At 42.2% G+C, this 16,099-nt stretch overlaps 1 protein-coding gene across 2 annotated transcripts; it reads left to right on the top strand.

Annotated features, from left to right (window-relative positions):
- Positions 1–209: 209 nt before the first annotated feature.
- On the top strand, positions 210–2,189 carry LOC147882452 (acid phosphatase 1-like). Of its 2 annotated transcripts, none has more exons than XM_087400757.1 (4): positions 210–312; positions 597–1,003; positions 1,237–1,446; positions 1,533–2,189. In XM_087400757.1, exons 2-4 carry the CDS (start codon positions 645–647, stop codon positions 1,708–1,710), a joined length of 747 nt encoding a protein of 248 aa, XP_087256883.1. In that variant the 5' UTR covers positions 210–312; positions 597–644; the 3' UTR covers positions 1,711–2,189. The 2 variants fall into 2 exon arrangements, with proteins under 2 accessions (XP_087256883.1, XP_087256882.1); XM_087400756.1 differs by having other exon boundaries at positions 211–312; positions 600–1,003.
- Positions 2,190–16,099: the final 13,910 nt, after the last annotated feature.

Raw genomic sequence — 16,099 nt, 5'->3', positions numbered from 1 at the left:
CTTTTCATAAAGCCCCCCCTCTCTGTTTTTAGGTTAAAAACGCCATTTGCCTCTCTCTCTCTCTGATTCATCTCCATAGCTTCTCCTTCAAGCTTCCCTTTTCCTCTCTCCCTTTCCTCTCCTTTCCTTTTCTCGCTCGCCTGCCTTTTCCCTTCCTTTCCCCTCACCACCCTCGCTCTCTGCCTGCGACCTTTGCTCGGAATTCCGGCGCGTACCTCAGACCTTAGCAGGCCGACTGTTTGTCTGTTCTCCATACGCTCTCTACCTGCGATCATTGCTCGGAATTCCGAACAATCCCGTTTCAGGCTCCGGGTTAGCTCTTCTTCTCTGTCTTAAATCACGTTAGAATTGTTGTGCAGTCGCGTCCTTCAGCTTGCCTTTCTGCATGGGCAGTCCTGATCCCCCCCCTCTCTCTGTCTGTCTGTCTGTCTCCCTCCTTTCACTCTGTATGGTTTGAAGATTGTTTTGCATGCAAGAACTCGATCGACTACGTTTCGACAAAATGCCTTGCCTTTTTCGTGATATTTGTCTCGCGTCAATACTGACTTATCCTAGAAGAACGGTCTGACTTGTTGCTTTTAATTGTATGCCTACAGCAGCAGTGGGAATCCTTTTACCGTGGTTGCTCAGTGCTCACGGAAGAAATGAGGGCCATAGTTTTATTCCTATTCGCTCTCTCCAGTCTCACCAAGATTTCGTGCGACTTTTTCGACATCTCTACTCAAAGCATCTCATCAGCTAACACTGCATGCGAGAGCTGGAGACTCAATGCGGAGATAGGCAACATTATTAACTGGATAGTGGTTCCTTCTGGTTGCGAAGATTATGTGAGCAGTTACATGCTCGGAGGGCAGTACAAATCGGATACTGACGTTTTAGCCCAGGAGGCGAAGACGTATGCAAAGAGCGTGCTGCTCAACGGCGATGGAAAAGACGCCTGGGTTTTCGATATTGACGATACTGCCTTGACTCATGTGGCGTACTACGCGAGAAATCACTTTGGGTAAATTTTCAGTTTCTCCCCGCTAACGTAGCACGCAGTATAGGAATCACTTAGGGTAATTTTTCAGTTTCTCCCCGCTAACATAGAATTGACGATATTGCATTGGCTCATGTGGCAAACTACGCGAGTTAACATTTTGGGAAAATTTTCAGTTTCTCCCCGCTAAAGTTGCACGCATTATAGGAATCAAAGAAACAATTAAATTCTTATAGAAGGTTTCTTCTGTGCCGCAGAGCCATTCCGTTCAACAGGACGACTTGGATTGAGTGGGAGACGTTAGCTGTAGCCCCAGCGCTTGATTCTACGTTATCTTTATATAACCAACTCCTGGATGCTGGATGGAGCGTTTTTTTCCTTACGGGCCGGAATGAGAAGCGTCGGAATGTTACGGAGGAAAACCTGCTTCATTCTGGTTACTCAGGTTGGACGGGTTTGATCCTAAGGTATATCTGACCTCCCTGATTTATGTGTTCCTATGTGATAAGCAAAGCATTGGAGTAAAACTTATCCTTAGGTTTGTCCCTTGCAGGCAGGAGACTGACAGAACCCTACCGGCCAAGGTTTACAAGTCTGCTAAAAGGCTTGAGCTTCAGGAGCAGGGATACAGGATTTGGGGCAACATGGGAGATCAATGGAGTGATCTGCATGGTTATGCAATTGGAGAGCGCACTTTCAAGATCCCAAATCCAATGTACTTTATACCTTAGTTCTCAAAAGGCCTTCAATCAACTCGCATGGATGGGGACAACATGTCCTATGATGCCTTGGTACGCCAAATTGGTGCCCCTTAAAGACTAAAAGAAAATAAGACAAGGGTAGATTGTGTGGCCTCTGTTGTTATTCCAAATTGAAACGATGGAGTACTGCCCTAAGAAGTCAAGGGGAGTACCTAACGTGAAGTTATGTGTGAATTATCGCTCCAATGACTTGAGAAAGCATATTGCTACCAAACATTGGCCAAAGCTACGAGACTGTAAGCTTCAGTCTTAGCTGGCTTTTCGACGTAATTTTTAATTGCATCACATGATCTTGTGCATGCTGAATCAATGTAAAATGGGGGACTGGTTTGTAAATTATTTTGGGTATACCTGTATTTAAGAAGTCTTCAACGAACAACCCATGTAAAAACGTTGATGCGTTGTTCGGGGGCTTCTCTTTTCTCTTTTGTATCAGGGATTTTGCAATAACAAGGTGAACCAATTCCCTGGTGCTTGCATTGCTCATTGTGGGTCAATCTTTCCGGCCTTTCTTTAACGGAAGGGGTTGGGATTTGTGGTTAGGATTGTCAAAAGAGTTAGTTTGGAGATTATGTTTAAACGTTTGAAAATGAAAGACGTCTCTTCTGTGTTTGGCTTGCTTAATGTACAACTTTGAAGTATCTACTTTAGTTTTCTTTTCTATCACTTTTTTTGAATAATGTTCTGTCAATGTATTTGGTTCTTTGCTCGGCAGGATGTGTCTGAGTTCTCCTGATATTGGTTGTCTTAGATATCCTGCAATACAAATTTTGCTGGAGGTTCTATTGCAAAAATATGGGGCATCCTTGGAATATTAAAATTTATATGACCTTGGGATGATACTTTTTAGGAGTGTAGGTGTACCGGGAACTAGAGTGATCAGGAACCAACAAATTTTGACTGTTGCTAGCCTACAACTTGATCCATGAGTACTGCACTAAAATTTTTGCAAACAGTTAATGCAGGTCTTGGGCTTCTAATTAAATATATTTATAAATCTGCAAAGTTTTGGGAATCTGGAAATGATGCTCATGGATACCAGCACAAGGGTAAGACCATACCGAATCATAGCTTCATTATGATTATAGGACTTCCAAATTTTTTAAAGAGGGCACTTTTTCTGTCCTTCAGCTTCCAATTTCGGTTTTGCAGAGAATCTTTGCCATGCTTTCCGCATGAGTTTCGCTGGCGCAAATAAAAGAATTTGATAATCATAGAGTTCTCTACTGCTAGCCTTGGCATATGTCAGGTCTTCTACCAGCAGAGGTAGTGTGGAGTCACAAGTGCTTAGCGGGTGTAATAATTCAAATATTTTTCTTGAAGGGTGCTCTGCATTGTTAAATCTACGGAAAGAGATACAAGGCCAGTCAAGGAAGCAGATTGAGGCAAAAACTTGGAATTTATTTTTGTAAATGGTCCTATAGTCACTATGCAGGTTGGTTGGATGAATTGTTCGTTTTCCCTCATTTGTACTTCTCACTTCCAGCTCAGGAAGAGTTGTGTTCACATGACATCTTGATTTTTAATGAGATACACCATTGTTTGACAACTTAAGTTTTGGACTCTGATTCCCTTAATCTTGTCTCAGATCTGTGGTTTCTTAGTGTAGACTTGGAAAACTGAAATGGCACTTCATACACAAAAATAGAGATTTTCTCAATATCTACATGGAAAACCTAAATTTACTTGGAAATTCTCAGGATAATTCGAGAATGATAATACTAATGTGCACACACAGTGTAGTGGATCGAGAGTCCCTTCTACGTGGGATGGAGTTTTATTGGTTTTCAACCTTGTGGTGCATGGGCAGTACCTTGGCTGCCATGTGGGCAGCATACACAGAAAAAAAGGGATGGGCCTGCCACGTGGCCAGCACAAAGGAGGAAGTACCTGGTAGTTTTTGTAATGAAGGTGGGAAATAGCAGGGAATGAGGTGGGAAAAAAGAAGGGAAATTGGTGGTAAGATAGGAGAAAGAAGGGGGACTATATATGTTACGCTCAAGTCGAGGTAACATGACCTCGGAAGGGTCAGTCGGCATTTTCCTTTAAAGGATCAATGTTTGTATTATATTTGTTTGGGCTTCATGTAAATGATAAAAAAGGAATCAAGGTCAAGGTCCTTGGTGAGGGTGACATGGCACTAGACTAGGTGGATCTAAGGCTAAGGGACCTAAATGCATGAAATGTGCCAAGGGGCAAATGGTTTTAATGATATCCCAAGAGAGGGGTAAATGATGCATTAAGGAGGGACCCTAGAATGAAGACACGTGGCATACTAGATCCATCTAGGGAATTTTGGGGCTTGGTGGAATTTTGGTAAGCAAGAGCTTTCACGTAACGAATTTTTTAAAGAGAGAGCTTACTACCACTGAGATTGGCTGGGAGGTGAATTCGTGTGCCTGTGCCCGTGATTTGATGAAAAGCTAGGAGTAAGTAGGTTTGGATGTATCATTTGGTATTAGAGCATTTCGTGATTGGGTTGGATCGAGGACTCATCAACGTGGCAATCTGTGAATGGTGAGGGAACGATTGGCGATGTGTCAAACTGTTGATCTGATTTTTCGTCAAGCCTTAACGTGACTCCACCAGGAAGCCAATAGAGGAGCGGGGAATCCTGTCTTTTCGGAATCTGAGAAAAAACAGACTGACGCACACACTAGTTAACAGGTGGTTACTTTCGGGATTCCGTGACAACGCGTGGAGGGACTAGCCGTGTAATATTGTGGTATCGTATCACTTGCATGTGGAAGACGAAAATGGTGTAGCTGAGAACGGTTGCGTCGTTTAGTTCAGGCCATCGGGTAGTTCGTCAGCTTGGGTAAGCGTTGATGAGGCAGCGCATGACGAGAGCTACTGTGTGGTCACGAAAGTATTCCGAAAGCGAGTTTGGTGGTGGTGGTGTGTTGACGATTTTTGCCGCCTTTTTGCGGTGGTGAGAGAGCCCGTAAGCGGTTCACATATTCTGTCTGGTGACTCAATCGAGGTAACCTATGGGTCAATAGCTTTGCAAGGTTCATGCGTTGCGATGGACAAATGGTTGTGTTAGTCTGTAGAGATACGTGCATTTTGCTATGATTGAATATTAAGAAGCTTGGTTATATTTAGTCATATCAAAAGATAAAGGACTGTGTTCACGAAGGCCTATATGGTCAGCAATAGTCAAATTGACATCACATACATGAATTTGTTCAAGGAGTCCCACTGAGAATGATGGAGTGGTTTTCAGGAACAAGTTAATCTCCTCATGCAGCAGAAATATGACCAGGGAGCTCTCTATGCCTTCTAAAGTTCGTTGGAATATGTACTCGTTTATTTGCATCTGTGTTTGAGTTATTTCAGATTGCAGGAGTTTTCCCTAGCCTAGGAAAAGTGGGTTTTGCTTGAAGTGTGATATATGCCTGGTCAGCTGTAAATTTGGAAGTTGGGCTTTCAAATTGCAAATACAGTTTCAAACGGTGTTTTAATTTATAAAAAAAAAAAAACCACCCATCGACCTCAATGGAAGTTGAAGAAGAAGCTTCTCGCAGGTGTTGTGCCCAGCAGGTCATACACTATCTGGCAGAATTGCAATGTTAGAGGATGCCTTGCAACAGATTTTAGCGCAACAGTTACAAGCAAATGTAGAGCAATCTGAGCTCAGGAAAATGGTGCATAGTATGTCTGCTAGACCATCTTGTGAAGAGAAAGGTAAATCTCCAATGAAACCGGAGTCTAGTGTTCATACGGTCGAGCCTAGGAGGGCTAAGGTGCCTAATATTGCCAATTATAGGCGAGAAAAGTATTCTGGTCAAATGTCTGACCGTAGTTTCGATATCATAGAAACCTGTTTACACAAATGGGACGAGGCCTTCGCCATTTGTGAAATTAGGAATGATATGAAGAAAATCCGCAAGGCCACCCATATGTTTAATGAGGCAGCGGATAGGTGGTGGATAAACAGCAGAAAGATGGAGTGGCATCCACTACTTGGGAGGGGTTTAAAAAAGAATTTAGAAAACACTTCTTACCTCGTGACGAAGCATCCCAAGCTTGGGATTAGTATCGAAATCTTCGTCAGAGAAATTTATCAATGGCAGAATACACTGATAAGTTCAGAGAAAGTGTAATGAAAGTTTATGAACCTCTACCTCAGTCAATCCAGGTAAAAGATTTTATCTTTGGATTGAATGATCGGATCAGGATGGAAGTTCTGGCTAAGTATGCGAACACGTTAGATGTAGCAATTGCTGTAGCCTTGAACTATGAGGATGCAAAAGGGAACAGACCAAGTGGGTTTGTGCAGGTTGGGACTCAGTATGGGTACTCCAAGAAAACTGGGTTTAAGAAGAAGTGGATTAGTAAAGGGAGTGTCTCACAGCCTAGTGGTCAAGCCAAGCAGGCGAAACCAGTTGAGACTCCTAAATTAAGTACCGCCATTGGAATGAAAAGAAAAGTAACACCAATGGCAGCCCGGGCTTGGTCGAAGTCTTCTTTGAACCCAGAGCAAAGGGAAAAAGCGAGGAGAGAAGGCTTGTGTTTTGGATGCCTTCAGTCTCATCAATGGAAAGATTGTCCACGAAACAAAGATCATCCGATGGCTGAGATGGTGGTCTCAGAATGCGACGTGGAAATGGAGGGAAGTCCCAGAGCAGAACAGATGCAGATTCAGCTAGCAGTACCTGTTTTGTTATGTGTGTCTGTTGCTAAGCTAGTAACTAGTGCACCTGATAATGTCCTGTCAAAGCCCGTAGCAATGGGGTATACAGCCTTTAATGATACAGAGTTAATTGAGATGAAAGGGCATTGTGTTGTTTGACTCAGCATCAACGCACAATTTAATTAAGTCCAAGCTTGTAAAGAGGCTGAAACTAATGACTAGCCCATCTGACTATGCATATACAGTCAGAATGGCAGATGGAAGTTCAACTGAAGTATGGGACCAAAGGGTTACCCAGTTGGAGCTTCGAATTCAGGACTATGCTGAGAAGCTTGATTTTGAAATGACAAAGCTTGCTCATGCAGATATAGCCATGGATAAGGCTTGGCATTCTAGGAAGAATCCAGCCATAGATTGGAAAAAGCACATTTATCAATTCAAGATGAATGATGTGCTGTATGTCTTACGAGGTGAAAAAGATATACCTCAAGGACCGTTGGTTTCGGTAATGGAAATTCGAAAAGCTCAAGAAGAGTTTTTGTTTCTTTGTACAGCATCGGTAGAGCCGATTGATGATTATTCGGCTAGTACTGCTGTTGCCCAAAATGGAGAGATGGCCAAGTTGGCTGATCAAATAATAGAAGAGTTCTCTGATTGTTTTAGGGATGAGCTACCTTATGGGTTACCTCCAGAGCGGAATGTTCAGCATAAGATTGAACTAATCTTGGGGGCAAAACTTGTAAATAGACCTCCCTATAGGTTGAGTTTTACCGAAGAGGCGGAGGTACGAAGACAACTGGAAGAATACCTCAAGCTAGGATAGATTCAACCAAGTTTCTCACCTATTGCTTCGCCAGTCATATTAAAGAAGAAGAAAGATGATACTTTTCGCCTCTGTATAGATTATAGAGCTTTGAATAATATCACTATCAAGCACTGGTATCCGATGGCTCGGATCGATGATTTGCTAGATGCGTTACATGGGGCCGTAATTTTTTGTAAGATAGATCTTAAATGTGGCTACCATCAGATCCGTATTAGAGCTGAGGATGTGCATTAAACCGCTTTTAGAAGTAGGTTTGGACATTATGAGTTTTTGGTAATGCCCTTTGGACTTACTAATGCTCCAGCTACATTCGTCATGCTTATGAACGATTTACTATGTCCGTATATCGGGAAGTTTGTAGTACATTTTATTGACGATATTCTGGTATTCAGTAAAAGTATTATTGAGCATTACGAACACTTAAGAAGAGTGTTTAGTACTTTGAGGAAGCCAGTCTTTATGTAAGTAAAAACAAAACTACACTGTGTATGGTAAAACTTGAATATTTAGGATTCATAACTACTCCTGAGGGGGTAGAAATGGATCCAAAGAAAGTGGCTGCGATACTAACTTGGCCAATCCCTCAGAGTTTGACAGCTTTGCGATCGTTCTTAGGATTTGTCCAATTTTATCGAAGGCATATCAAAGGATATTCCAAAATAGTATCGCCATTGACTGATCTGACCTCAGATAAAGTACCTTTTATATGGGGATAGAATCAACATGAAAGTTTTAACACCATAAAACAAGCTGTGGTCTCAGGACCGGTGTTAAAAATAGTTGATCCCTAGAAACCATTTTTCCTTGAAACCGATGCAAGTGGCATTGCGGTAGGAGCAGTTCTCCTCCAAGAGCGAAGGCCAGTAGCCTTTGAAAGCAAGAAGCTTTCTCCCTCTCAACGAAATTGGCCAACTCATGAATTAGAGTTGTATGCTGTTGTCCATGCTCTGAAAACATGGAGACATTACTTGTATGGGTCAGAGTTTTATGTTGATGTTGATCATGATACTCTGAAACATTTTTGTAAACAACCTGACCTGAGAGACCGCCAAGCTAGATGGGCAAAACTCATGCAGGAGTTTAACTTGACGATTCGGTACCGAAGAGGGAAGGATAATAAAGTTATCGATGCGTTGTCACGCATTATGCATAATATGAGTTTCACGGCATAAGAGAGTACTTTAATGATCGAGATTAGAGAAACTTAAAAGGTGGATGAGTTCGTCCAAAGCCTTTGGCCTAAGGCTCACGTGTTCAAACCCGAGGAAAAGGATGACGTGGCATTCAGAAAAGGCCAAACTTATGTAAGATATGCCATAAGGGATGGTATGCTGAAAAGAAATGGCAAGGTAGTAGTACCTAATTAGAATGATCTCAGGCAGAGAGTCATTTAACAATGCCATGATAGCCCATGTGCAAGACATCCAGGAGTTGAGAAGACATATGATCTCGTGAGACGAGATTTCTTTTGGCCAAAGATGAAAAAGCATATTCATGAATACATGACACGTTGTTTTTCGTGTCAAGTAAGGCAGAGCAGTTGAAGCCACCCGGACATTTACAGCCCTTGGAAATACCACTAGGTAGGTGGGAGAGCATTTTCATGGACTTTTTGTAGGTCTGCCTACGACACAAGGTGGATATGATTCTATCCTTGTGGTGGTTGATCGTCTTACCAAGATGGCTCACTTCATTCCAACTAGAGAGTCTGTTAGTGCCTTGCAAGTGGCGGATTTGTTTATTAGACATATATTTTGTTTGCATGGATTACCCAAATCCATAGTGTCAGACAAGGATGTGAAATTTACCGGTCATTTTTGGACTGTAGTGTTTGAGACACTAAGGACTGAGTTGGGAATGAGTAGTGGGGATCATCCAGAAGCGGATGGTTAGACGGAATGAATCAACCAAATTTTAGAGGATATGCTTAGAGCATGTGTGTCATTGAGGCAACATACATGGGACAAGTGGTTGCCATTGTTAGAATTTGCCTACAATGATAGAAAACATTCCTCTACAGGGTTCAGTTTGAGCTAAACTATGATTATAGACCAGCGAATCCAACTACAGTTGGAGTACCTCAGAAAGTGCCTAGTGCTGCGAACATTGTGGTTCAGATGCGGGAGATGCTAGTACTTGCGAGAGCTAACATCCGCCAAGCTATAGATAGAGCTAAGGCGTATGCGGATGAAAACCGATCTGCTAGAGAATTTAATAAAGGAGAAAAAGTTTTTCTTAGAGTTCCTTCGCACTCTAAGTCTTTGACTACAAGAGAGTGTGCTAAGTTATCACCTCGATATTGTGGGCCATGGTTAATTCTAAAAAGAATAGGCAAGGTAGCCTATAAATTAGAATTGCCACTGGGTTGTAAGGTGCACCCAGTGTTTCATGTTTCTCGTTTAAAGAAATTTTTGCATACAGGCTACTCGCTAATCGAGGGTGTTGTTTTATTTTAGGAGATAGAGGATAATGCAAGATGCAAACCAACAGGAATCCTGGACCGAGGAACAATGCAAGTACGCAATCGGAAGATACCCACGGTGTTGGTCGCATGGCATGGTTTGCCTCTATCAGAAGCTACCTGGGAATCCATATACCAGTTACGGAGAGTGTTCCCAGACTTTATCATCCTTTAAAGGATCAATGTTTGTATTATATTTGTTTGGGCTTCATGTAAATGATAAAAAAGGAATCAAGGTCAAGGTCCTTGGTGAGGGTGACATGGCACTAGACTAGGTGGATCTAAGGCTAAGGGACCTAAATGCATGAAATGTGCCAAGGGGCAAATGGTTTTAATGATATCTCAAGAGAGGGCTAAATGATGCATTAAGAAGGGACCCTAGAATGAAGACATGTGGCATACTAGATCCATCTAGGGAATTTCGGAGCTTGGTGGAATTTTGGTAAGCAAAAGCTTTCACGTAACGAATTTTTTTAAGAGAGAGCTTACTACCACTGAGATCAGCTGGGAGGTGAATTCGTGTGCTTGTGTCCGTGATTTGATTAAAAGCTAGGAGTAAGCAGGTTTGGATGTATCAATATAAGTCAGCCCTAATGATTTGTATGGTACCATTTGATGTGACATCTAATCCTATCCACTCCTTCCCTTCCTTCTTCCTACGTGCTGCCTACTTCCTCTCCAAATCTCTCAATCTCTCTCTGTCTCTCTCTTCCTCTCTCTCTTCTCCTTCCTCTACCCTTCCCTCACCTTCTCCCTCTTTCTCTCTCTCCCTCCTACTAATTCTACCCCCTTTCTCTAATCTGCCCTTCCCTCCCTTTCTTACATTAGCACCCTGGCACCTTTGTTTTTCCAGTTCCCTTGCTCCGCCTAAGTTGCACATGGAGAGATTTTTGGGTAGTAAAATTGGCCACAGCACTTCCCTAGGGGCCTGGCCTACTTTTCTTGTTGCCTGGCGAATGCCGGATTCTACAATGCTAACAAACAGATTCTACAATGCCAACCCCCTTGATGTGGATAGAAAATTGCTCGAAGACCATCCAGCTTGCAGATTTCTGCTCGTCACGCTTACCCATTGCGTTAGCATAAGTCGTGCTAGGGGAGTGCCATCTGCTAATTCAGGCAGAGAATGTTCGTGAAGACCTTGCGCCTCTTGATTGCGAATGAGCCAGCCTGGGCAGGACAAACCATCACGAGGCATACATCTAGCCAAAAGCTGTTCGATGGTTGTGAGGAATTTGTTTGGAAGTTCTTCCTTTATTAGGATCACCTTCGGTTCCTTGCTCGTTCCCACATTTAATCGTCTGGCCTTCGGTGATTTGTCCATTGCGGCTGATTCGGCTTGTTGGTTGTTCTTGGACTTCACGTAGTAGTCCATCATTGGTGAAGCCCTTCGGAAAAGCCATTTGTGGCTCTTCATCTTTTGGCACCCCTTCAGCCGCTACTCGTACTGCATTTATCGCTTGCAATCGGACAATCTTTATCATGAGTAGCTTCTCATCGATGTTGGAGGCATAGTCTTCCTCTACCTCCAAACATTTGGGTTTGCATTCTTTTTTGATTGTGCCTTTAACCATGGGTATTTGTACTTCATTTCCCTCTTGGGTTATTGTTAGGGTCTCCGCCCTCCAATCATAAGCCTCCAATCATAAGACGAACCTGCCCATAGCTGGCTATAAAAATTCAAAATGACTATACAACGAATGTAAATACCAGATCGTCCACTTGTTTGTTTGTTTGCTTTAAATGCAAACCATGCACCTCTTCGAGGCACACCTAGCCACATGTATAACTTTGTAATTCCCCCTTCAATCTTACTGCTCTCGTCTGACCTTGAATCCAGTGATCCCTCTAAAGAATCCTCCCTCTTCACATTCACAAAGTCCTTTGACTCTTCTTCTTACCACAGCTCAATGTTAGACATCCTTATTGTTACTTTGGGGTCTACCTCAGTAACACATGGAGATGTTTCCAAGGAAGCTCTCCCCTTACCATGTGCTTTTGTCTGCTTTGAATCTTGATTGGAGTCTTTCTTCTTCTTCTAATTTGCCTTCTTCTTCTACAGTCCTTTGCAAAATGTCCGAGCGTATCACAGTATGAGTACTTCTGTTTCTTTCGTTTCTTTTCATCGTGGAAGGGGGATGAGAGGTATTCACAAAGGCAAGAGCAAGAAGAACATAAACAACACTCTTGAAAGAAGAGAGAGCCTCTATTCCTCAAACTTGCAAGTAACACAACTGAAGAACAAAGTTTGACTTTTGGCTTTTTATACAAGTCACCTTTTAAAGTGAGGGCTAACCCTATGTTCTCACTCCTCTTCCTACCATTCTACTATGTTCTAAGGCATTTTCTAACAAAATTCATGAGTGCATTGCACATATTTACAAGAATTTGTGGGAAGGCATAAAATGTGATAATGTTAACCCAGGCGGTTAACATGCCCTCCTTCCTACACAATTGATCCATCCTTGGATCAAGATTTGGTGAGGTAAGCGGTAGTGAGTCCCAATTACATGATGGAGTGGCGGTCAAGCAGTCTTTGAGAGATGGGACAAAAAGGATGCCATGGCTCCCAAAAAAGCGTGGCGATCATATCTTCAAGTGTGTGGATGTGATGGCTGTGAAGATTGTGCACGTAAAGATAGAGCTTTATGATCTGCTTCAAGTCTGGGCTTGTGTCCATATCAAAAACCAGCATTGGAGTATAGTTAGTTGGCCCGTCATCTGAAGCTTCTCCTGTTAGGATGTCTGCTGGCCCTACTTTTGTGTGAGTGGAGGTGGTGTGTGTACCCTTTGTGAAGGGTGTGACCCTTGATGAGAGAGAACATTACAATGGTAGTGTCTCTTCAATAGGACGTGTCTCTTGTGAAGGGTTGTGCCTCATAGGAAGTGTCCCATCGAAAGGGCATACCCTTCCACAAGTGTCCATTCATCAAACCATCCATAAGTCTAAGGTATAGAGAAAGGAATACCTCACAGATCGTGACACATCACCTTGCCATAAAAACATTAATACTACATAGTCATTTTGTTACCAAGGGAGTAGTTAGAATGCACTCAGACAAACTGAAGGTAATCTCTTGATGGCCAGATCTTAAGTCTCTGCACGAGGTGAGATCCTTCTTGGGTATGTGTTCATACTATCACAGAATTATTCATTATTTTACCCATAAAGCTTTACCATGGTATGATTTGATATAGAAAGGCGTAGACTTCATATGAACAGGAAAAATAAAATCAGTCTTCAACAAGTTGAAGCAAGCTCTTGTTTCAGACCTTTCAAAGCCTTTCATGGTTAAGGCTGATGCCAGTGGCAGATGCATAGGTGGAAACATAATGCAGGAAGGGCAGGCAATTGTGTATGAGAATAGGAGGCTGAATTGAATTACGATGTTTATGACAAAGACCCATTGGGAGTCATTCATGCTCTCATGTTCTTGAAGCATTACCATTGGGTGGTGAATTCATTATTCATACTGATCATCAGTTTCACATGACTTCATGCAGCAATACGTGGTCCAAGAATAACATGTAGATGGGATTGGAAGCTATGAAAGAGCTCCACAAAGATTTTCCTAAGATTTGAGCAGATTTGAGCGATGGTTATGGGCATAAATTCAGAACAACAAAAACCTGAATTTGTATGATTGGATATATTCTAGTCTTACAAAGGTTTATAGGGGCATAAATAATTCTGTATGAAAGACTGGTATTTCTGGATGCAAGATGGGATTTGTATCAACGAGAAGTATATGGTAGAAGGTTATAGAAGAAAGTCATAATTCAGTATATGCAGGTCATCTTGGACTCAGCTTGAATTTTTTTAAATTACTAGCAACAGATGCAGTGCGGTGTACACAAATTTTTCACTACATGGCCATGCGAAGAGCCAAGGTTTACTTCAGCCATTGCCATGTCTAGAAGGTCTGCGAGAAAGTATAGCCATGGACTTTGTTATGGAGTTTTCTCAGAATCAGCATGGACATGATATGATCTCGACGATAATCAACAGATTCAACAAGGAGGACCATTTTATTTGATGCAAGAAAAATATCAAGGCTATTGTAGCAGCTTCTTTATATTAAGCATATATTTGTCCATCATGTGGTCCTAAGTTCGTTATATGTTACAAAAATAGCAAGTTCTCACGTAACTATGGTTGACCTAACCCAAAAACAAAGCTTTGTGATCCACATTGGATCCCTCTGCCAAGAACTCTGTTTGAAAGGGAGATAATTTTTTGGCAAGCCAAAATCTTCACACGAGGCTCATTTGGCAGAAGCTTTCATCCAACACTGAGTTGCACATCAGAACGACTTCTGATAGCATACTTCAAGGTCTATTGATAACCACCTGTAAGAATAGACCACAGCATTATGGTGTCGATATTAGACTCATCACTTAACCGTAGAGCCTATCCAGGCTCCCCCTTGAGCTGGGAGATCTAGGGTCACTTTGGTTAGAGTAGCTATAGAAAGCCTCGGTGTCCTATATCACAAAGATAAACCTTGCAGGTGCTCCTGCTTACACAATCCTTGGGGCTGTTGAGTCGTGTCCAAGCTCAATGATCATTAGCTGCAAACTTAAATGGTGCGTTGCCCTATCAGCTAGATTTAGATTTAGATGCTCGTTGGGGAGAGACTAAAATGAAAATGTTTAGACTTCACAAGCAGTTGTAGCTTGAATGAAGAGATTTTGGACTACCTTTTGATTAGCCTTCTCGTTTAGTGCTAGCCTTCATCATGGCTGAGTCTGCCCTTCACCTCCGGAGTGCCGACAGAAATTCAGTACGAAGACTTTGTATAGATGGATGCTCAAGTATGTGTGGGTGTGTGGATTTGTATGTGTGAGAGCATATTTTTATACTATGGTCTACACCCACTGTTGGGCGTTGATGACGTCAGTGGGGATGTCATAGTAGCTAGCCCTTGCTATGCATGATGGAGTTTATGGTTTTCAACCTTGTGAGTGACTATCATGAGATTGAAACTGCACTATGTTGTGTTTTTAGAGGATGAGTTTGGGAATGTTCCTGGATTCATCTAGGTATATGCTTCTGCCGTATTAGCGGACATGCAAATTTCACCTTGTGAGGTTTTCGTCCAAGTTGCGGCCTGCTGGTACTGTGATAATTCTTTCTATCTTAAATGGTCCGTTGCCCTATCAGCTAGATTTAGATTTAGATTTAGATGCTCGTTGGGGAGAGACTAAAATGAAAATGTTTAGACTTCACAAGCAGTTGTAGCTTGAATGAAGAGATTTTGGACTACCTTTTGATTAGCCTTCTCCTTTAGTGCTAGCCTTCATCATGGCTGAGTCTGCCCTTCACCTCCGGAGTGCCGACAGAAACTCAGTACGAAGACTTTGTATAAATGGATGCTCAAGTATGTGTGGGTATGTGGATTTGTATGTGTGAGAGCATATTTTTATACTATGGTCTACACCCACCGTTGGGCGCTGATGACGTCAGTGAGGATGTCATAGTAGCTATGCATGATGGAGTTTATGGTTTTCAACCTTGTGAGTGACTATCATGAGATTGAAACTGCACTATGTTGTGTTTTTAGAGGACGAGTTTGGGAATGTTCCTGGATTCATCTAAGTATATTAGCTGCAAACTGAGTGCCATGTCCTAACTTTCAAAGTCTCTTTTCTGGCAAGGTCAATGCTAAGGACCTGAAAGCAAGTAAGAAAGAAAGGAATGTCTACAAAGACCAAGGGTCTATGTGACTGCAAAAGACCAGATAATGCAAGCTAAGGGTAGGGCCGCTTAATGGTCACCCATACTCAAAGCTGATGTCTGAACGAGAGATTTCAGTTGCTGAAATCGAAACATTTTCAGGGCTTTCATTGAAACACCTTTCAGACCAGCTGAAATGGGTCTCGGGTACCACTTGGATTCACAAGAGCGGCGAGATATGGTCAGCCTGACTAAACCTAGCATGGGGCCAAGGCTATAATCAAGTTTTATAAATTATGCTCATAATTTTTTAGATAAGGAATGTTGATAGGTACAAACTCTTTAGATCTAAAATATTGTATAACTAGATAGTATATTATCTGGAATCTACACTTAATTTTTAATTAGGTGTTGCTGCTTTGGAAACTGAAACTGTTTCAGGTAACATTGCTGTTGACATCGAGGTAATAACTAACCCGTCCAAGGTCTCCCTAGCACAGATTGATGACGAGAAGCAGCAAGCACATGCACAAATTAAAATGATGTTGCCATTTGAAGCCAAAGCAGCTATACCATGCAAATTCTAAGGACCAGTGAATTTTTTTCAAGGAAGAGTGTTTAGAGGGGACTCTATTAATTTGGGGGTGAACTAGTAATGTTAGTGTGAGTGGCATTTAAGACCAGCCATAAAAGACTGGAAATCCCTAAAGAACCGTCTTGCTTTGCCCCTGCACATTCTCACACTCACCTCCCATTTTA

Source organism: Dipteris shenzhenensis, chromosome 29 (genome assembly GCF_047967505.1).
Source record: "Dipteris shenzhenensis isolate YYH24624 ecotype China chromosome 29, Dip_SZ_1.0, whole genome shotgun sequence".
Taxonomy (NCBI): domain Eukaryota; kingdom Viridiplantae; phylum Streptophyta; class Polypodiopsida; order Gleicheniales; family Dipteridaceae; genus Dipteris; species Dipteris shenzhenensis.
Note: the sequence above shows the minus strand (reverse complement) of the source record. Positions and strands in the feature narration are given on the sequence as shown.